The 24,236-nt window shown below is 31.1% G+C and overlaps 1 protein-coding gene across 1 annotated transcript; it reads right to left on the bottom strand.

The window, feature by feature from the left end:
- Nucleotides 1-10,992: 10,992 nt before the first annotated feature.
- On the bottom strand, nt 10,993-18,913 carry LOC105777619 (dihydroxy-acid dehydratase, chloroplastic-like). The gene is made up of 13 exons (XM_052622745.1): nt 18,095-18,913; nt 17,562-17,634; nt 15,336-15,383; nt 14,148-14,302; nt 13,669-13,780; nt 13,447-13,516; nt 13,290-13,348; nt 13,059-13,170; nt 12,859-12,929; nt 12,410-12,511; nt 12,047-12,127; nt 11,592-11,750; nt 10,993-11,503 (listed from the first exon to the last, which is right to left on the bottom strand). The coding sequence occupies exons 1-13, from the start codon at nt 18,613-18,615 to the stop codon at nt 11,453-11,455; spliced, it is 1,614 nt and encodes a 537-aa protein (XP_052478705.1). The 5' UTR covers nt 18,616-18,913; the 3' UTR covers nt 10,993-11,452.
- Nucleotides 18,914-24,236: the final 5,323 nt, after the last annotated feature.

The following is a 24,236-nucleotide window of genomic DNA, read 5'->3' as shown; positions in this document are numbered from 1 at the left end:
GAGGCACTGGGTGCCAATTTGCTTCGGTTAACCGATAAGACACTGGGTGTCAAACTAGTCTGTTGGTTGGATTTGTGTATCCGTCCGAGTCCGAGTCGGGTTAATAGGGGTAATTAAATAAAACGGTTTTATAATTGATATTGTATGTGAATTGAAAATGGGATAGTGATTTGAAACATGAAAATGAGATATGTTGTGACTAAATAAGATACATGAGTTATGTACTCATGAATTGAGTATTGAATGGCTAATGCCAATGTATAAACAATTTTGGTTTGATATGTGAATAGCAATATATATAGCAATTGTGTGAATTGGGACATTGTTAATCAAATAAAAGATGTTAGCATGTGCAATTTGAGTATAGTATGAAATGATGTGCTAATATGTATGAATTCAAAATGTTGGCATATGATAGTTGTGATCTTAGTCATTAATATGTATTTATAATTCAATTGTGCATTTTGTATTTTACTGTCTTTAAATGTTCAGATTATAGAAATATCACTGAGTTTTACTCAATGTACGGTTTTGTTTTTCGTGCGCAGGTTAGGTACTTCACTTTTGATCGTCGATTCAACATCTAGCAACGGTCTCGATCTCAAATGTGGTGATGTTGATCTTTTGTGTTAGCATGTACCCTGGATGTCTAGTTGATAGTTATTTTTGTGGATGGATTGTAAAAAAAAGCTATAAGTGTAATGTTGGTTAGTGTATATGTAATCATGTCTTTGTGTTTGATGCCATAATATGGTATGTTGAATTGAACCAAGATAGGTTAGGTGTTTGTGAATTTTAGTTGATGTTTAGGTGGTTATGAACTAGGCTAAATGGAGTGATTTTGGTATGTTTATAATTTGGACTTGAGTGATGTATTAATGATATGTTTTGATGATATATATGTGGTACCAATGAGGGTACATTGGTTAGGCACTTAGGATGATTGTTTTGGCATGTTTTGAGTATGTTTGATCGTTTTTTGAATAGGTTAAACGGATGGTTTTTGAGTTGCTTAATGCCCAAGCAAGTAGGAAAGGGTCAACTTGTTGTTTAAGGCACATTTTAGGTCCACACGGGTGTGAGACTTGGCTGTGTGAGATACACGGCTAGCACATGGGCATGCAAGGCCATTTCAAAGGGTACACAGCCTAGCACACGGGCGTGTGGCTTGGCCGTGTGACCCAAGTTAGTGAGTTACATGGCCACAGACACGGGATGGGACACGGTCGTGTGACCTTTGCAGTGAAATTTTTCTTACTTTTTCCTAAAATTTTTAAATGTTCCTGATTTAGTCCCAAATTGTTTCTCAAGTGATTTTAAGCCCTCAAAGGCTTTAATAAGGGACTCTACGCATGTTAATGATGAATTATATTATGATTTTTGAAATGTTTGAAAATGAATTATTTAGATTATGGTTACTCAGTAATGCTCTGAAACCCTATTTTGGCGACGGATATAGGTTAGGGGTGTTACAAATATGGGTCCGTTTATCCAACAAATGGATGTTTTGATATGATTTTGGTAGATGCAACTACAGGTAAATCACATGTGAGTTATCAACTTGCAACATGTAGTTTGCGAGATTACTTATTTAATGACTTGTTTAAGAACAAAACTTTCAAATATGCAATCAAGACAATTGTTGCTAATGTTGGTGAGCTCATTTCTCAAACTTTCAATGATTATTAAATGTTAAATTTTCAGTATGAATAACTGTCGCAAAAAGTTTATTGTTTATACGTATGGTTTAGTAGAATTTATGAAGTAAATGCCTCCAACTAGTAACTAAACCATATCTATTGAGAACAAAACTTTTGTGTATAAATAAAGATATGATATTTTGCATGAATCAACACTTGTACGCACCATACCAATAAGTTACGCTAAAAATCCTCGTTGCAATTGTCTTTTGGTCAATAGCCAAATACAACCCATTTTAGAATTAAAAATTTTTAATGTGCGACGTATGTTTAAGTTGCTCCACCACAATGTGCAAAATGGGTATTCAAAAAATATTGGGAATATATATATTAATTATGAACCTCCTTGTATTATTAGATGTTTTGAGCGAATTGAAAATTTAATTATGATATGAGTTTATTATTATTATGATTTGACATTTTTCTAAATTTAGGGGAGAGAAATATTAGCTAAATGAAATAATTACTATGAACTATCATTATATAGATCCTCATAAAAAGTAATTCGAATCAGAAGTTCAAAAAGGATAATTCACTTTGTTGCAAGTTAACTACCAGGTGTATTTATTAACCTAATGAGAATAATCAAGTGTTATATACCAGCTAATATTTTTATTTGAATTGAAGTCCTAGTAGGATAACGTGTTAGAATAAAGGAGTCTAATGCATGCCTGAAGCATGGTAGATTAACTAGTTCCAAATATGAAAAATATCGTACTAGAAAATAATAAATATAGATAGTCATATAGTGGAGGCGAGTGCTTGTAATAACCCGTTTTTCAGTGGTGTCGAAAATAGTCATTTCAGGAACATAAATTTGACAAGAGAGTCCATATATATATTTAATTAATATTTTTCAGTTAAATATAGTATAATTCTGAATTGTGAATTAATAGATTTTATTAATTGGTCAACTAGTCAAGGTATAAGTGATGGTACCGAAAGTCAAGTGGTTTTGAAAATGAGGTATCGGGACCTCATTTTTGTAAATCGAGCCCGTGAATATTTTTATTAAATATTTATGGAGCTTTTATATAGGTGAATTGAAGTTTGGTCAAAAAATTTTAGTGAAGGTAGAAGTGGTGAGTACCGAAAGTCAAGCGGTTTTGAAAAATGAGGTATCAAGACCTCATTTTCGTAAATCGAACCCATGAATATTGTTATTAAATATTTACGAAGTTTTTATATAGGTGAATTGAAGTTTGGTCCAAAAATTTTAGTGATTGAATGATTAATTAATGCAAAAAGGTTAAATCGTAAAAATAATAAATATTGATTGATATTGATTTTTATTTGTCAAAATGTTTAATTCATAATGTTTGAGGGTTTAAGAGGCAAAAGACCATAATGAAATGGCTTGTACGGTTAGTGCATATTTTTATACTATATTTTATTAATTAAGTTAAAATTTAATTAAAATAAAAAAAACATTAAAACGTGAAAGAAAATGTGGCCTTCATTCATCATCTTTTTACAATACCAAAACACCAAAATTATTGAAGAAACCAAAAAGCTTCAAACACATTTAGACATTCGGCCATATGTATGGTAAGCTTTCCAAAGTCTCGTTTTTAATAATTTTTATATTTTTAATATCGTTGCAACTACGTCCAGTTAACTCGTATCTCCATTTTCAAAACTGTTAAAGTTTGTTAAAATTACCATTGATGATTTTTGGATGTTCTTGATGTTAAATGGAAGAATTTGAAGCTTGGAAATGTTTTTGGACTATTTTGTTAAGTGGATTTTGTTAGTTTTGCATTTAAGAACTAATATGTAAAAATGTTAAACTTAGTATGAAAATATTGTAAGTTTAAGTGAGTGAAGGCTAATTATGGATGAATTAGAATCGGTTATGTGTATTGAGGCTTAAATGTGAAAATTTTAATAGTTTTGGTTTTAGGGATTAAATTGAATAATATGTAAAATTTCGAGAAAAATTTGTAAAGTGGAAATTATAAGTCACATACATAAAAATGAATATGATAATGTATTTTAATTTAATAAATTGAATTTAATTATTATATAGATCAAGGTTGAATCGTCATGAGAAAAAATTGAGAAAATGGAAAATTGCAAAATAGTCCCTATGAACAAATTTGCTTGTTGGTTGTATTAGGTAAGTTCATACAATATGTTTGTGTTAAATTGTTGTATTTAAAATTATAGTTGTAAATATGTTTACTTGAAATTCAGTCGCTTACAATTCGATACAAAAGGTGAGATAGAAGATTAAATTGAACATAATTGAAGATAGTATAATTCAATAAATTAAGGAATTGACTTTAAATTGGACTGAAATATGATATGTTATGTGATAAAGTGATGATTTGATAAAATAAGCTAAATTGATTTGATTTAAATTGGTTGTATGTGAAAAGAACTTAATTGAATAGATTCAAAAATATCAAATATTATTTGAAATGTTGAATTCTACTAATATGGTGATGAGCTATGATATATGTATGGAATTCTTGATTTGGTTGATTGAGATGTTGATTGATAATAAATTGAGTAATGAATACCTTATTAACTGTTCAGGCAGAGTCGGATATAGTTGGCATGTCATATGATAGGAAGAGTTCTGGGTTACTTCAATTACAAGTCGATGAAGCACTAGGTGTCAAATTGTTTCGATTATACCGATGAGACACTGAGTGTCAATCTATTTGATAAGCGTTGGGCGCAACTATTTGATTCGGATTTATCTGATGAGGCATTGAGTGTCAAACTGGTGTGTTTGTTGGATCCGTTTATCCGTGCAAGACATGTTAATAGGGAGATAAAAGATAAAAAAAATGATGATAATGAATAAGCTTTTGAAATCCATGAAATTTTAAAATTGAATGTGAGATGTGTTATTCGATAATGAGATGGCAAATGGATAAGAAACGAAATAGAAATGTGAAATGAAATGTCTATTTGTGAAATGAGATGATATGATGATCGAATGATATATATACATATTGAGAATCATTTATACAAGCCCAAAGGGCCAATATGAAAAACATGATAAATTGATGAATATGATTCGAATTAGTATTATGGAATAAAGTAATGATTGATATTTAATTAACATTCAATATCTATTTGGCATAAAATGAATTACTATTATTTGGATTGAAAATTCAAATTATGAAATGAAAATCAATGTTGACATTAATTTGGAATGGGATGTATTGTAGATAAATAGATTGTATGATAAGTTAATATAGTGAATTGATTTAAATGATTATTTGTTTTATGAATGGTAATAAATATTGAATAAGTGAATTGAAATATTATATGAATGAGTTACTATATGGTTTAATAAATGTTGAACTCGCCTTTTTTATATGTGATTTGTCATGATAGGCAAACTTTACCAAGCTAAGTAGCATGTAGTGTATAATTATAACCGGAGGTAAGTTACTTGATTTTTATACCTGTGAACTTACTAAGCAATTATAATGCTTACTCCCTTATTTCTTTTTTCCTTGTAGTGTTAACTTGCGAAACGTGTTAGGCGGATCGACAAGAAGCTCACACTATCTCGGTATTGATTCCGTAGTCTTTTGACCATATTAAGGCTTGGTTATGTGTGGCATGTACTTAGGAAATATTAAGTTTGTGCAAATGTTATATCTTGAGTGAGTTTGGCATTTTGAGATTACGTTTATGTAAAAATGCGTATGATGACATTAGTCATGAAGATGGTATCTTGATGAGAAGTTTGACTTGGATATTTACTTACTTTGATTGTGTCTAACTGATATGTGTCGAAACCTTTTTTTTTTGAAAAAAACAGGTCGATTTGGATTTTGAAAAACGAAAAAAAAAATAGGAGTCTCCATCAATCTTTTTTTATGAAGTGTGATCGAGTCACCTGGAAAAATAGTTATTTTTATAAATGATTTGATTTATTAAAACAACAATTTTGGTCCACGAAATTCAGAAAGATGGGTTCGGGAGTCGGTTACGTATGAGGAAGGATTACCACCCTCGTAACGCCCAAAAATAGGTACCTAGTTGATTAATTAGTGTCCTAATATCGAAAATTTGCAAAGATTTTAAAATACGATCCTTTGATTTAAAAAGGCACTTGTATAAATCAAATTACTTGCTAAGACCCTCTTATTTCGGAGAGATAAAATGTCACACCCAATGAGTTAGGATATGATGTTTCTTATCCTCAAAAATGAGCTTGTCCTTTGATTTTTAAAACTCATGCAGTGAAGTTTAAAAAGGATATTCAATTGTTTAAGTCAGATGAAAAATCGAAGCCCAATAAGTTAGGGCACAATTTCTCAAAATTTCAAACATAGAATATTGCCTTTATTTTTAAAAAAAAGTCCTCGTCTCGAGAGAACAAAATTTCATATCCAATGAGTTAGGACACAATGTATCGAATCCCAAGAATGAGCTTTTTATTTATATGTTTTGATTAAAAAAGGATACTCGATTACTTAGATTCAACGAGGAAAATCGAAACCCAGTAAGTTAGGGAACGATTTCTCGAATTCCAAAAGTACGAAATATTGTCTTCGTTTTTTAAAATTTTATATTTTTACAAATATGCAATATTTGAAACACTACATGAATAACATGTTACATTAACGAGTAGCAATAATGTGCAAATACGAATAAACAAATTATAGTATACACGATGGCAATAGTCACAATGCATGTCACTTTAATGTCGATATCAACATCAAAGAAGACGAAATAATATATAAAACAATTTGAGGTAAATAATAGAAAGCAATTCAAAGTAAATAATATGCAATGCAAAATAAAAATAACATACAAAGCAAATTAAAATAAATAACCAAGAAGACAATTTTAAAATAATATATAAAAAGTTTAAAATGAATAATATGTAAAAAGAAATTTCAAATGAATAATATAAAAACAGTTTTCTTTAAAAAATAATAAAATGAAATAAAATAAATGATATGTATAAAACAATTCCAAATAGATAATATCTATGGTTTAAAATAAATAATATGTAAATTTAAAACGGATAATAGTTTAATATAGTTTAAAATGCATAATATGTGAAAAACTTAAAATAAATAATAATAAAAAAATTTTAAAATAAATAATATAAAAAAAGTTTAAAATAAATAAATAAATAAAATTGCAAAAATAAATTGAAATCAAATAGATTTTGGGACTAAATCGGGAAAAAAATGAAATTAAAGGTGAAAACTAGGGTAAAATAGCGAATAAGGACTAAAATCAAAAGGCGCGAAAAGGCCGAGGACTAAATGAATAAAAAACCAAATCCCTGGACACGTGTCCACTTTCCAGCGCGTCAGTAGGTTAGGGACCTGATTGAAAACTGAACAAAATTCTGGTGTCTCTTAAAAAAAGGTGAAAATAAATAAAAAGGGATTAAAGTAAAAATAATAGAAATGCGAAAGGGCCAGGGGTGCAAATAACCCATCGAAGCAAAACATGCGGATCCCCCTGGAGCGAGACGGGTCGCGGGTTGCCTGACACAAAACGACGCCGTTTTGGCGTCTGAAGAAATAGGCCAAAACGGCGCCATTTTTGAAGCCCTATTTAAGTCAAAAATTTCCCCAAAAAATCATTTCAGCTTCTTTTAAAAAAAAAACACTAAAAAACCTCTCAAAACTCTCTCCCCTCTCTCATCTTCCGAACAAAGCTCCGGCGCCGATCCACGGTGGCTGAAAAGTCAGAAAAAGCCATTTTTTGGCTTTTCAACTCCCCGACCCAAAAAAAAGCATCGTTTGTCATTGGAAACGACAAACCTCAGCCTCCACTACGGCGTAAACACCGGGAAAGGTAAGACTCAGCCTCCCTTTTATTTTAATTTTATTTTCTTTTTAAAATGAAAAATAAAAAAAACAGAGAAGAAAAGAAAAAAAATAGAAAAAAGAACAAAATAGAAAAAAGAACACATTTTTTTGAATCTGATATTTCTTTGTATTTGATTTCTCCCCCGTAAAAACCTTACATGCGATTTCTTTGTGGCTTTTTATAACCGAAAAGAAAAAAGAAAAAAAGAAAAAGAAAAGAAAAATACAATGCTCTTTTCTTCGCCTCACTGTCTGCGTGTTTGTTGTGTAGGTACAAGGGGCTGACGTGGTGGCGCGCGTAGGAAGAGCGGACGTGGATGATGGCGGCGGCTAGGTTTTTTTTTAATCCTAGGTTTTTTTTTTCTGAAAATGTTGGGTTTGGGCTTGGGTTTTAGTTGTATTGGCTGTTATTGGTTTTAGGCCATTGTAATTCTGGACTGGGACTTTATTTTTGTTTTGGGTCTTATGTATTCAGTTTTGGGCCCGGGCAAAATGGGTTATTACAATATGCTAGATAATAGGTGCACAAAGATGAGCAATAAGTTTAGGTATGTTTGAAATGATTTGGTAAGTTTGATGCTTAAGTATGAGATTACTTGAATGCTTATTTGGTGCTTAATTAGATGATAGTGAAAGTGTCATTGAATGCTTAATTGTTTGGTATGTATGTGCTATTTTGGTTGAATTTTAAATTGATGATTGAGGTGCCCATTGTGCCATATTGGTTAGGCTCTTAGGATTGTTGATATAAATGAGGATTTTGGTCAATTTGAATGATTTTAAATTGATTGAGATGTGGTTTAAATGATGGCTTGTGGCTTAAGTGTTCGTGGTTGAATACCTTGCTTAAAAAGGGCATTTTTTAGGTACACACTGGCTAGCACACAACCGTGTGCCATACATGGGCCCATGGCACGACCGTGTGGTCTGTAAAAATTTAAGTGATTTTGGTGCAAATAGGCGTAGAGAGTTACACGGTTTGCTCACACGGTCGTGTGACCCATCCACATGGTCTTGTGGCCTATCTCACATGAGCACGGCTCTTGTACACGGTTTAGTGACACGACCGTGTGGTCCACCACACATGGGCTAAGCTTTTGCACACGGTCAGGGGACACGGCCATGTGACCCCTGTTTGCAGATTTTTACCATCTTTGCATTTTAATTTCAATTTAATCCCTATTTGTTGTCGAGTTGGTTTAAAGTTTTCGTAAGTTCAATATTAATCTGAAATTGATTTAATTGCATGATATACTTATTTAGTTGAGTTTTATTATCTGTAATTAAATGTAATTGTTTAGTATTTGTTCATAACATCCTATTGCTCGGGTTCGATGACCAAGCCAGGTAAGGGGTGTTACAGTGCTCCTAAAGAGACCCAAGACATAACTAATTATTAAAACTCCAAAAGAGAATCAGACACTTGAAATTGAAGATGAAAGTTATGGAAATATAAAGATCTCGATAAATTATGTTAATACGAGAAAATATGGAATCATAGAAATGAAAAGTTATCGACAACGTTTTTACAATGTTGAAATAATAAAAGAAAATAAAGATATTGAATAAAATTGTCGAGAAATATAAACATGGAATAAACTGGTCAAAAATGAAAAGACACAATTCAAGTGAATTAAATTTGTAAAGTTATTGAACCAATAATCCAAATGTCTAAATGTATAAAGCTAGTGTGGTACAAATGAGTAGTTTCGTGAAAACAAAATAAAAAAATGAAATTTTTGCTAAGTCCCGACATTGATTATGAAAGGTATAGTATTCTTTTGTGGTGGATGCAATAATATTTAGATATCTTATTAGTTTGGTACTTCATGAAAGATTTGACATGTGTCTTATAGTTGTTGTTACAATCGAATCATTATATAATGAAGTTTGTAATCCTTGAAGGATTTAGAATGCTAGATGCATGTAGAAATTCTGAAAAATTGTTCAATATGTTTGCATAAATATTTATATGAATTGAAATTATTTGAATATGTGTGGTAAATATAACTCAATGAATAGTAGTTGAAGGAAGATTACAAAATGACCCAAAATACTTATATGCATTTTTATAGAATAATCATTATCAAGGTTTGTTATAATTACTATTGAAACTCCTAAAAGATCAAAATATATTTTCTCAAAATTTTTCCTCACCTTTGACTTTCAAAAGAATAATGATATAAATAGTTAACAAATACATTTAAGTGATCATTTAAAAGCTAATATTCAAGATTGAAAAATATATATATGAGATATTATGTGATGTTGTCATGAGGAGGAGTAAATACGTGTTGTACTCTTTTTCCCTTAATCGAGATTTTTCCCCATTGAATTTACCTAATAAGGTTTTAATGAGGCAACATAATATGTATATCATTCAATAACATTTTGTAATAGGATTTTATTTTAGTAATATTTTAACGAAACACATTATGGAAGAGTATTATGAATATATTATCATTAAGTAGATGTCCAAATGTAAGATAAGTTTAATATGCTTTGAGACTTTAGTAGAGTTTTATTCCATTTATACTTCTTATATCTATAAATATAAACTTTAGAAAAGCATTGTACAAATTCTCATTCATCAAATAAATATTTGTTCTCTTTTCCTCATTTCTTTTACTTTTAGTCTCTCAATTCTTTTAATTCATAACAAAACTTAAATTTTCTAAATTGTTTCCATTATTATTTTTTAAATCATAAAAAATATATAAAACTATTAAAAATACGCCTCCATGTGAACCAAAACATAAGAAGTCTAAAGGAAAAAAACTGTAATATTTGACGACATTCACCATGTCAACTTAATGATCACTGAATTACTAAATTATACAATTGAAGGTTTTAAATGATGGTTTATTTTCTATTAAAGGTTCAATTAAATATTGTTTTTTATTAAAGCTTCAATTTATTATTGAGGGTTTTTTAATTATATTAAACCTGTATTGTTATAACAACTTGTACATTATATTGCAATAGTACATAGCATTGATCATATTCTAAGTAAATAAATTCATTAAGAATCTAAGATAAATTTCAAGATTTTATTAAAAAGTGATTATTTCTACAATATTATAGAATGGCATCTGAGTAAACATATAAAATGTATAATTAAAATTTCAAATAAAAGGTTTGAATAAAACAATCATAACTAATATATTTTTAACATTAATACAATCTAACTACAATGGAAAACAAACATTACAACACTATCAGACTAATAACTAAAATACCTCTAAACTTAAACTAAAACTAGAATAAATGTAAAAGAACTCACAAATAGTAAAAACTTTGAACCTTAACTTGATAAAACCTACACTCAAAATAATTTAGTTCAGTATAATCCATCCCATGAAAATCCAATCCAACGTTTGTTAAATATTTTTACCTAAAGCAATGTTTTTTAAATTGAACCAATGGTTGAACCAATTAGACTATTGATTCGTTGATCCAATTGGTTCAACCGATTAGATTAAAAATCATTAAAAATTCAAAACATAAACAATCGGGTTCAACCAATTTTTTTACTCAATTTAACCAATCCTTACCAATTCTCAAGTCAATTGGTTCAAAGCCTTAGTATACTGGCTGATTCCCGATCCAACTGGCCAGTCCAGTCCGGTCCGGTTCAAATAACATTGCCTAAAAGTGAAAATGGGTGAAACCCCAACTTAACTCCCTCACAAGATCTACACACAGGCAACATCATCAGAAATCGTAAACCTCGCATGAGACTAGATAGGAAGAAAAAAAATAACAAAGGCCTATATCAAACATCCAACTCAGAAAGTTTAAACCAATTAACATTAAACCTAAAAATCTGTAGCAAGAAGTTACCAGGCCTGAGCTGAAAAAAGACCTCGTGCATCACAATGGAGTGAGCACGGATTCAAGCCTATTTTCACTCTATAATCTTTAACAGTTTATCCTTTTGGCTATCGCTTATTCGTCTGTAACACATCCCATGGAAGCCGATTGCACATTCTTGATGTACTGAAAATGAAAAACAGAGATGTTCATACACAATCAGAGATGAGATACCTATTACTAACATAGGCAAAATGCAGATCATCATCCTCACCTTATGCAAAGTTCCTCTGTTAGCCTTGTAAGGAGGTGGAGTCCATGTCTTTCTTCGCTCATTTAGTTCATCATCCGTCAACTGAACATTAATGGCCCTCTTCTGAACATCAATGCTGATGGCGTCCCCATTCTGGATTAGACCAATGGGGCCACCCTCCTTTAAAAACACTGCCAATATTAATCATCATATTTCATTATCACACTTAACCCCTTTCACTAGTTTGTTGCCTATGAATAGGGTGAGCTTCATATTCCATAATTTTATTCATTAATTTCATAATTTTAAACTATTTCGGAGCCTCGATTTTGTCCAAGATGCAGGATAAAGCATATTGTTATGCTAAGACAGAAAGAAACACAAGAAGGATCACAAGGACTAAAAATGAACGATGTTAATCTTTCATTAGTGTGCCAAAATTATCATGTAAATCTGTGCATGAGAAATTACTGCACCTGTGCTTCAGGGCAAACATGGCCTACAACGAATCCATGTGAACCTCCGGAAAATCTACCATCAGTGAGCAATGCAACATCCTGCAGTATTCACTTGCAGCATTCAAATCAAATAGCACTTTAAAGGGAACAATATTTACATCAGCAATTAGAAAGATGTAATTCAAGTTGAAAAGACACTAAAAAGAGGAAAGTCTCGGGACTGCTCAAACACCAAGGCTTATGCTTCCATTAACCATAGAATTGGGATTTTGAATCTTTTTTTCCCTTTTCGGTGAAAAGTGTATAGAATAGCATCTTTATAGATCTTTAACAAAAAAGACGACATTGGTGGCAAATCACTTGGACTTAATACCACAATACCTTTCCAAGCCCTGCTCCCGTTATTGCACTAGTTGGTGTCAACATTTCAGGCATGCCTGGGCCCCCCTTGGGTCCCTCCCCTCTAATGACCACTACTTTTCCCTGGAAATTTACGAGCAGAAACAACAATAAATGTTTAGCAAATGCAAATGGATATAAAAGGAATGCAAAATGAAACTCACATTCTTGACTAAAATGTACTCAACAAGGTTTATCCTAGAGAATATCATAAGAAACAATTTGGCAAAAATTATAGATATCAAATCAAGCAGATAACACGGTACAAACTCTCAGCATTCAGCAACTAGAATGAAGCAGCTACTATTTATCTGAAACAAAATTCAAGTAATACAATTTCTCACGGTCCATCGTTAACAAAAAACACAGGGCCACCACTTTACTAAGCACTTATAAAATTAAAAGCATCCTACGATGCTAGACACATGTACCTTAAAACTCATAGGATTCTCTGAGATAGCAGCTAGCATAGCTTCCTCTCCTTCAAAGACAAGTGCAGGACCTACAGAACAATTTTTGCAATCATTGTTATGAAGACAATATATTTTTAATTATTAAAAAGTCTCACATAACATAATAATGAACATAAAGCACAAAACTTCAAAATAGAAAGAAAGGGTAAAAGAGACACCAGAGAAATGTAGTCCTTCTTTTCCTGTAATTTTTGCTACAGAACCCTCTGGTGCAAGATTCCCTCTTAATATTTGGATGTGCCCCGTTTTCTTGATAGGATTGACACCGGTCTTAGGATATCCTTGAAAGCAAATTTGAGACTAATCAGACTAGCTGTATTTCATGGCATCTAAAAATTTCAATAGGGAACAAATTATTTTTGGGGAGTAAGAAAGACACCAGCACCAACCTGCCCTTCGGGTAAACAAGTATAACTTTTTGCATTTTCTGCCATCGTCCTCCCAGTCACTAGAGAGCAAAAAAAACCAAATATTAAGAATATAGAAAAATAAATCTCTAAAATGATCATAAATGAATAAATGCTAATGGAACCCAAATTGACATACCAGTCATGCAATCCCCATCTAGATACCCAAACTCCAAAAGATAACGAATAACAGCAGGTGTTCCTCCAATCTATCAAAACAAGATATTTTTTTATCCCTCATTAGTTGAAAGGATATAGAATATATATAGAGGAGGCTATTAATGTCATCGCTCATAAGCTATACAGGAAAAATACTACTTGAAGGAATTGAATGACAGCAAATAGCATTCAGTTAATTTACCTTATGCATATCTTCCATGACATATTTCCCACTGGGCTTCAGATCAGCCAGAAATGGAACTTCATCACTAACCTTCTGAAAATCATCAAGAGTCAACTCAAGACCAACAGACCTGGCATGAATGTTTCCAGGAGTTATCTCCACAAGTTTCCTATAATTTGATATATCCAAGGGATGTTTGGCACATTTTCTCATCTAGCTATAGCAATTAAATGCAACACGGCATTGGTTGACCCACCTAGGGCCATGACAATAACCATTGCATTATGTAAAGATTTGTGGGTGATAATGTCTCGGGGTTTTAAATCCATTTTCTACAATTTGAGCAAATACTTTCCAGCCAAACGACATTCATCCAATTTCAATGGGTCTTCAGCAGGTATTGAAGAGCTTTTCAGGAACGAGAAGAAAAAGGTTAAGAGAAAAGGCAGAAATACCAAAATCTCAATCCAAATAATCCTGGGAGAGCATATTTCTACCTGTAAGGAAGAGACATTCCCATAGCTTCAATTGCTGAAGCCATTGTATTTGCAGTATACATTCCCCCACAGGCCCCAGCTCCAGGGCATGAGTTACGGACAACATTCATTCTCTGCTCATCACTTATTGATCCACTAACATACTCTCCATAACACTATGAGGCCAATCAGAAAGAAAATAAAAAACAGTTACAAGATTACCGAATTTTCCAAAATTTGTTTTTATTTTCTGATAAATGCATGTCATAGAAGTTAATCTTCACATATTACCATATGGTAGACTACATAATAAAATTGCTAGATCTTGGCAAACTTCAAAACAGTCCGTCAGTCCTTATTTTAATCCTCAAAGGGCATATAAATGGGAAAAAGATAATGAAAATCAAAAGCAAACTTTGTCACTCAAAGGTGAATACTACTTCAGTTCAGGTAGGGGTTGAAAACTGAATCCAAAAGAAATGTGCCAAGAAATAGCCCCCAAAGTTTGTGTGCCAACACCAGACACAAATCAATTGAACTAACAATCTATTCCACCTAAATATTCTGTCAATCCTTCACTTCTCAAGAAGATTCTAGGGAGATAGCAAATAGGAAAATATCACATTGCTCATAAGTCAACCAGAAAAAGTAAACTTCTCCCTTTTTAGATAGAATGAGTATAAATTCCAAAAGCTTGCAAAGGAAGAGATTAATGCAAAAGACAAACTCCAAAGAGCATCAGCCATTATAAAATGAAATACAAAAAGGTTGGCAGTTAAATTTGTCTGTCACACAACCTTGAGGTTCTTGATCATAAGCATACACAGAAGATCATACTTTAATCTTATGATTGTAAACTTTCATATTTTATTCCTCACAGAAATAGCCCATATACTTGCCAAAAATGATCATAGTTGAGGAAATTTTTATAGTATATTTTTATCTAAGTGTAATGTTCTTAACAAAAGATTGTAGTATCAGCATAATTTGTCAAGTTCCTTGCTCTACTTTCAGAAATTTTCTTGTATTTGTCACACAAACTTTTATTGTCCTAAAAGCAAAGAATTAACAGACACCAAGCGTCTGAAAAAGGTAAATTCTTGAGCATAGAAATAACAAAACCAAAGAAAAAATTCAGCTAAGATGAAGATATAATAAGAAGCAATCAACTGTCATAACAAAATTCATATAGCATATCACTGTGCATACCTGGAAGGCAGATACTATATCATATGTATTGCCTTGAAAATGACCAGGCTGCAAAAGAACAAGTACAATAAATAAATAAAGGCCTTCTGAAAATTGACGAACTATAACTATTTAAATTTGCAGCAATGTTACCTGAACTTCAATGAAATACACTATAGTATGTTAAATGGCTATATGATGTATAATGAACAATGGAAGGGAGAAGCAGAGCAACAGATTGCAATAAACCTCATTTCTGACATGCAATCGTACAAGGACATAATATATTTCGGCATAACATATTTGCCAGCATATCTACACGTTATTCCACGCCCAGTCAATTTAGCCATTTGTTCGTTGTTGGATGCATTGATAAGAAATGTAATGAACACGTAATGTTTACGGGAAAGTACAAAAGAATACAGCATTTATGACTCATGAGAATGAGTGCTTTCCTGGTTTTTTGCATAAATAGGTTGAAAAAAAAAAATTACTGAAATAGGGTGTCAGAAAAAGTATTTACCAAAATGGGTTACTTTTTTCATTGGAGCCTATTAGATAGGCGTCAATGAATAAAATAATAATAAATTTTTTTTTGAATAAAATATAATTTTATACTTTTTCGGGTTAGTATAGAACCCGTATAATACATAGTATTGGCGCCTATCTGGGAGGCGCCAATGGTGGTGCCTACCGGAGGCGCCAATGGTGGTGCCATTCTGAGAGGCGCCAATGGGCCGGGTGGGCAGGCTTGAGCCTATGATTTTACCCGGCAGGTGCGGACAAAATTCGAGCCCATATTTTGGGCCGAGCCCGCCTAGAGTCGGGCAAAAAAATTTTTGGGCTGCCCGCCCATGGGCAGTCTAGGTGCCAATGAAGGCCTCATAAATTTAGGATTATGTTATAAATTTTGTGTTTTAATTATTTAAAATTTAATTTATTAGTAATAAATTACTAAATTACTAATAAGTTACTAATAAATTTATAACATAATCCTAATTTACTAACAAATTAATTATAAAATAATTACAATATTCATACAAAAATTACAATATTACAATATATACCGACATTACAATATTCATACAAAATTATAATATTACAATATTCATACAAAAAATGCAATATTCATACAAAATTATAATATTACAATATTCATACAAAAAATTACAATATTCATACTAAATATAGATAATTTATAATTAATAATTAATAACAAAAATATTGCAATTTAATATGAATATTGTAATTTTGTAATTTTGTATGAATATTGTAATATTATAATTTTGTATGAATATTGAATGTCGTATATATTGTAATATTGTAATTTTTGTATGAATATTGTAATTATTTTATAATTAATTTGTTAGTAATATAAGATTATGTTATAAATTTATTAGTAACTTATTAGTAATTTAGTAATTTATTACTAATAAATTAAATTTTAAATAATTACAAACACAAAATTTATAACATAATCCTAAATTTATGAGGCCTTGCGCCATAGACCTGTCCATGGGTCAAGCGCTGACCCGATGGCCCGCCTGAAATATAGGAGGGTTCGCCCGAATACAATAAATATATTTTATTTTTATTTTTAAAATACTTTTTTTATTTTTAAAAATTTTTGGTGTTTATTGGACAAAATTTTAGGCCCATATTTGAGCCGGGCCTAGGAGTCGGGCCGAAATTTTTGGATCCGCCCGGCCCATGGACAGTCTAGTAATGGCGCCTCTCTATAAGGCACCTTCATTGGCGCCTCTCTATGAGGCACCTTCATTGGCGCCTACCTGATAGGCGCCACCCGACCCGACCCGACCCGTTGACCGTATTTTGACCCGTATTTTTTTAAAAAATTATTAAAAAAATATAAAAAATATTTTATTCAAAAAAATTTATTATTTTTTTATTCATTGGCGCCTATCTAATAGGCTCCAATGAAAAAAGTAACCCATTTTGGTAAATACTTTTTCTGACACCCTATTTCAGTAATTTTTTTTTTCAACCTATTTATGTAAAAAAACCGTGCTTTCCACTTTGAAACCAATCCTTATAGCCTTGTTGTATTTGATAGGTTCTGAATGTTAGATTTTTTTAGAACAGTGGCAGTGATTTTCTGAATAAAACTTACAACAGTGTTCTAAGAGCAAAACTAATAAAATATCAAGACTAAATGAGCCATTTGCAATGAAAGAAGGAGAGTAGCCCATTTATGACACTTGAACTAGACAAAGCAAAGAAGAAAACCTTGATAGTTCCACCATAAACCATAAGACTTGGCCGATTGAGCCTCCCCATTGCAATAAAGTGTACCTGGCATCTAAAGAACTAGCTAGCATTAGATTAATAGAATGCACAATTGAGAAAGCAAACCTATATCAGACCATAGTTTATGATTGTTGAACTATAATGAACCACAACTGCATTAACACATAAACTACTTCTATAGCTCTACAAAAGTCCAAACAATCAGAGCCCATGGGAAAATGTCTAAAAATTAAATTAATTTGATCACTTCAAATCAATTTTATTTTTTCAATCAAACCAGATAAAGAACACTCTTGAGTTAAATGCAGTTTACATCCTTTTCTTTCCTCTTCTCTTTCTCACAATTAAAAGCGATAAGCATAAAACTAAATCACATTTATCTTTTCTTTTTTTTTCCTTTCATAGTAAGGCAAGTTCATATATAGCGTCAAAATCAGGAAAAGTAAAACACAAAATGCTTACAAAAGTATTAAAAAGAAAAGGAGAAGCAAAGTTAGAAATAAAGAGCTTACATTTTTATCACAACCGGGAATAGAGATATTGCCATCATACCACTAGCACCCATAACCGTTTCAATACTATCAGCAATCAGATCCCTTGACTGCAAACTGAAGCTCATTCCCCTCGTCCCCATCGAAATCGCATCGCTTACTCCGACCGCATTGAATCTAAACCCAACCATCCCAGCGTCCTCAACACCCCGTTTCACCTTGTCCGACAGCTTCAACAAATGCATGTTGCACGGGTTCCCCTCGTACCACACCGACGAAATTCCCACTTGGGGTTTCGACATGTCGTCTTCTGATAATCCTACCCCGTATAGCATCGCCTGGGACCCGCCTTGTGACTTCGGTTCCGTTACTCTTGAGCTATATTTGTTGAGTTTTACTGTGGGTGGAGAGGGAGGGTCGGGTGTTACGGCTGCTTGGGATTGTGCCGTTATAAGAAGACATCGGCGGCGGTTTGGAGGAGGGGTCAGTGGTTTATTCGTGGGGATTACAGTGGTGCGTAAGGTTAGAATAGTGGCTTGCATGGCGGCGGGGGATGGGTTTAAGGGGGATAAAAAAAAGCTGACTACACTTTACTTAGTTGCTTGTAAGGAATGACTGCTAGACACAAGTACCATGCACTGATACACATGCTTATTTAAAGTTACAGGATAAGAACAAATCTTCGTGTGGGTCCCAAAAAGATGAGTTTAGATTAAGGTATAGAGCACGGTGGCGCGTGGTACAGAGTAGAGGGACTAACCGGCGGAGGGAGTGGAAATAAGGGTGGCTTTAGAGAGGAGTGAGAGGGCAATGCGTTTATTTTATTTATTGCATAAAATAGTTTATGGGTAAATGGAAGACGAAGAGGAGAGCCGGTCAAAACTGTGGTTGGTAATATGCGCGTGTGTGTGTCGTTTTTCTGTTGTTATCTTCTGAAAGATAGCCACAAAATAAGGTAAGCGGATAATGATTCAATATTCATTTTTATCTATACCAGTTTTATGGCAGGTTTTTTTAAATAAATACTTATTTATAAATATATCATACTGGGACATAAGTTCTGTGTGAGGAAGCTACATTTTCGGTCAACTAATAATAATGGGAACACTAATGATAAATCATATTTCCCTTAAATTGCAGCGTATTTTAAACCATTGAATCGTGGTTGGCTTTATTTCAAAATTATTAGCATTGATTGTCGACTTTGCTATGCTTTCTCAGACCGCATTTAATGTAGGTAGGGCGTACTCACGCAACGTTCACTGATCCATTGAGACTTCTTCAAAGTCATTCACTTATCGTTTTCGTGAATCTTTAAATAAAGAAATTTTCTAGGGTAAATTAATTACCGTAAGTGGATTGGTGTTCATGAGTTGACGATTGCGCCTAATGATTTACTTCGAATCTAGGTATGGTTCGATTGGAGTGCTGGAACTTCGGGTCATAACGACCTAGAAAATAAAAAAATAAACAAAAATTAAATATTGTATCTATAGGTTTTAATGTTCTTACTAATCTTATTAATTGTAAAAAATATATATTTTCAAGATTTATTGTCGAACCCTCCCCGGCAATGGTGTCAACAACTTGACCGCCTATCATTTATAGTAAAATATAACACCAAAAAATATATAAGAATTTAGAACAGCAATATCTGCAAGTGCACGGGTCAAATTGTAATATAGTTTAGTTACAACGAAACACTTGAAAGTATTCGAGGATCGTACCCAATGGAGGATGGCATAAATTATAAAAATTTTCTTACAATAATAGGTCTAAGTAGTAGTAAATAATTCCTATATTACGACAAAACCATAAAATAGATTAATGAGATAAAAATAAATAACTAAAATAATTAAATATGAAAAATAAACAAATGAATTAAATCAATAAATCAATCAGGAAGATTAACTCGCTTTAGGGTTTGTAATTATCTTTAGATTAGGGTTTGTAATTATCTTTAGATTAGGGTGGATTAGCTATTGATTAACCAATTGTTACCTCCCGACCTCTAACTAATTAATCGATTGGTTGATACTCGCTTATCTCTTGACCTTATTTTCTCAACCAGAATAAACTACAATTTACTCAGTTTGGCTTATCTCCCAACCTCGTCTAACCTATGATAACTTCCTATGGTTGTCAAGCCTAGTGGTTTAAGAACACGTAATCTATACCAACTAATCTTCTGGAGAAACCCTAAATCCTCTGTTAATCGCATCCTCATCCACTCATTAATCTCCCATAAGGGATTAGCCATTCATGTTATTCATAATCTCAATCTCAATTGAATAAATCAAGTGAAGAACACGATTGAATCGAAAGAGAAACAAGATTAGAATAATCATGGATTGATATCGAACGGAGAACGGAGTAGCAAATTGATTGATTGGAATAATGAAATATGTGGAGTGCAAATAGAAGAAATAAATTGAAATACTTTAATAAAATAAATAAACTCTTAGGGTCCGTTTGTTTACATGTAAAAGGTTTTACGAAAAATGTTTTCTGCATTTTCCTGTGTTTGTTTCATAGAAAATAGCTTGGTCAACAGAAAATGACTTACCGGCCAATGAAAAATAAGCCTTTTTTCTTGTAAAATGACTTACTCTTTTGAAAAGCGTAAGTCATTTTCCGGAAAAGAGCTCCTTAATAGATAATTTTACTTTTATATAAAAATTAACTTAAATCAAGTTTAATATTATTATATTAATAATAAATTTTATTTTTATTTTTAAAATATTAAAATATTAAAAATATTAAAATAAAATATTATATTTTAATATTATTAAACATACGTATTTAATTTTTATATTTAGTCATATAATAAAGTATTAATATAATTTATTATTTTTAATAAATTATTTAATATTTAATTTTATTTTAATAGTAAATTTTAAAAATAATAATTTTAAATAATATTATTCACATATTATTGAAAATATCAATATTAATATTTTAATACTAAATATTTATTACAATTATAAATATATTAATAATAAATGTTTTGTAGTATAAATGTTAAAATATGTCATAAGTCTATATACTCTTCACAATTTTCAAGAATTTAGTCCATCTACTTTCCAGATTTAAAAATCAAGTCCAACTGTTGACATTGTTGATTTTTTTTGTCAATTTTGTCAAAGTCAAATTTTTACATAAAAAATATACTCAATTGGTAGTCATGTAACTAAAAAATAATCGTTGCAATGAACCTAAATTTAACAAAATATTTTTAATATATGTAAAAACAATGTAAAATATAAAATTATAGATATAAAATAAACTCAATTAAACAATGAAAAAATAAAAAAAAATCTCAAATGTATGTTTGTTTAATTGAAAACGACTTTTATGAAATATTTTTAAAGAACCTCCCAAACAAAAGAAAATATTTTACACAGATTCATCCAAACACTAGAAAATATTAGCTTTTCTAGAAAAGCAAGTCATTTTCCAGAAATCATTTCCGAAAGCCATTTTCAGTGAAGCAAACGGAGCCTTAGATCGAAACTGATTCCAAAAGGAAAAACAAATAGTTAAGAAAAGCCGAAAGAAAATCAATTTAATCCTACTCCTAAACTACTAGAGGTTTTTAGTGCTTCTAAGACGACTTAGTTACATCAAACTCCTAATGTCTTATTTATAAAAGTATTGGCAGTCCAAATTAGGTCTTTAACATGTCCTAGGTCTTTGTATAAAGTCGATTGTGCAGACGAAAATAGCCTTAACATACTTGGGCGGCAAGTTGACCTTTATTGCGCTATGCCAGGGTTATGGTGTGACACGACATGTTCCACGCCAATTTTAGTTCGTTTTATGCTTTGACATCCCGGGAAGCTTGTGCATCACTCGTCCCTTGCTTCCACATCAATTGGGCCTATAAATCTTCATCCTACACACTCAATTACACATATTAGCACAACCTAAGGCCCATGTCGGACTAGTGGGTCACAACACTCACAAAATGTGTTAAAAAACACTTCTTTTACTAATATTTAATTTTAAGTTCTAAATACCAGAAACGTAATATAAAATACTAAATTTGCTATAAAACAAGCTCCTTAAGTGCAAAAATGACCAGAATTAACTACTACACTTGACGACAGGTCAATGTATAGCTCAATTAAAGGGTGGTTACATCAAAAGTGACAACACGAAACACATTTCACCAAAATTATTCTTCATTTATGATCTTGAGAAGAAAGGTGACATAAAAGTTCAACAAATTCGTACTAGAGATAATTTGACAGATTTTTTACCAAAGCATTGCCAACCACAATGTTTGAATGATTAGCATACAAGATTGGAAACTAACAACTTAAAGATTTAATATCATATTACCATTAAGATGAGGCTAAAACATATTGTGCTCTTTTCCTTTAACTAAGGTTTTGTCACACTAGGATTTCCTAGTAAAGGTTTTTAACAAGGTAGATATTATAAGAGATTGTGCACTCTTTTTTATTCATTAGGCTTTTATCACACATGTTTTTTTCCTAATAAGGTTTTAACAAGACACATTTTTGTTGATAGATATCTAAAAAGGAGTGTTGTAAATCCATTGATAAATGGATGTCTATACAAGCCTCGCCTCTCCCAATAATTTATTCTCTCATAACCCCTAAAGAATTTATAGGGTAACATAATTTTTATTTATTTATGCTTTTAACCTTTGGTGATTAACATCCTATAAATAAAGGACATGTATAAACTTATTGTCTTCCAAGTAGAAAATTGAATTATCCTTTCATTTTTGTTCACTCTTCTCATTTATTCTTACAATAATTTTCTTAGTTTCATAATAATATATAAATATTCATATAATTTTTTGCAATATTTAATGAATTGTTATCCAAGTTTAGGAATTAATTTAAGATTAAATCACATTAATTAAAAAAATTTGTACTACAACAAATACAATAAAAATAACAAATACATGTTTGAGCAATTATAACGTAGAATCAAACTGTTATAATTGACGAAATCTATCCATATCACACACCTATGTTAAAATTAAAGACCTACTCATTACAATTACGTATGATGAAACTCAAATTTAAATGCTCAAATCGTAGCTTCTAACTTAACCAACCATACCAAAGCCTCCTTAAACTTAGATAAAAATCATTAAAAAATTGATCACTTTTAAATTCAAATCAAGATATATTTTATTCAAATAACTTAGGCAAACAAAACAATTACTTCTTTTTATTCAAATATGTTTCTACAAACACCTTTTAAGTTAGTGGCGGAGTTAAAAAAATTTTTTGAGGGGATCAAAAGTAAATGGTATATTTTTACGATAATAAAAATACAATTTTATTATTTTTAGAAGGTTAAAGTATAAATTTATCATTGTTAATTTAAATTTTTATTAATTATAAAATATTTAAATATATATATTATTTTAGGAGAATAAGAACCCTGCAAGCCTCCTCGCTCAGCCATTGCTTTAAGCTTGATGGTTGTCACATCATGCTTATGAAAGGCCAACTTATACTGCGAATTTGGAGCTTTTCAAACTTAAAATTTAGGTTGAAAGTTGGTTGTGAGTCAATCTATCCTTATCTATTTATATCATTTATTGCTACAATATTAATTTAATTAGCACTGTCACAAATTTTTATAAGTTACAAGTCGCATAATGTTTTGTTAGTATAATTAGAGTTACAGCCTAACCGGATCTTTTTATATAATATTATGAGTAAGAAAGTAAAATAATTTAAATTTGTGTTAAATAAATATATGTCTGTCAAGAATTTTAATTATCACTTCATTAAATCAAGATAATTTAGCAGGATTTATCATAAAATGTTTTTGCAATATATGCTATTTAATATTTGACAAATGTTAGATGCAATTATAAAGCACAAAATATTTTAAAAATAATATTATTAAAAATGAATATGAAATATTTAATCATACCCGTTGTAAATTTTTCTAAAAAAGAAACTTTAAATAAAAATTAGAGATAGAGAAGTCGAATTGAATTAGAATGGAAGAATTTAGTATCAAAAGTAATTGAAGTTGAAATTGTATCTATCAGTTTTAAATTAGAGAAATTCTTAATTAGTTGTAATTCTAAGGTTAAGTTAAAAAGCTGTGGTTGGAAATCAATTATATTTTACAAATAATAATGTAAACGTGATATCTACCTACC

This window comes from Gossypium raimondii, chromosome 10 (assembly GCF_025698545.1).
Source record: "Gossypium raimondii isolate GPD5lz chromosome 10, ASM2569854v1, whole genome shotgun sequence".
Lineage (NCBI taxonomy): Eukaryota > Viridiplantae > Streptophyta > Magnoliopsida > Malvales > Malvaceae > Gossypium > Gossypium raimondii.
This window is presented reverse-complemented; position numbering and strand designations above follow the sequence as displayed.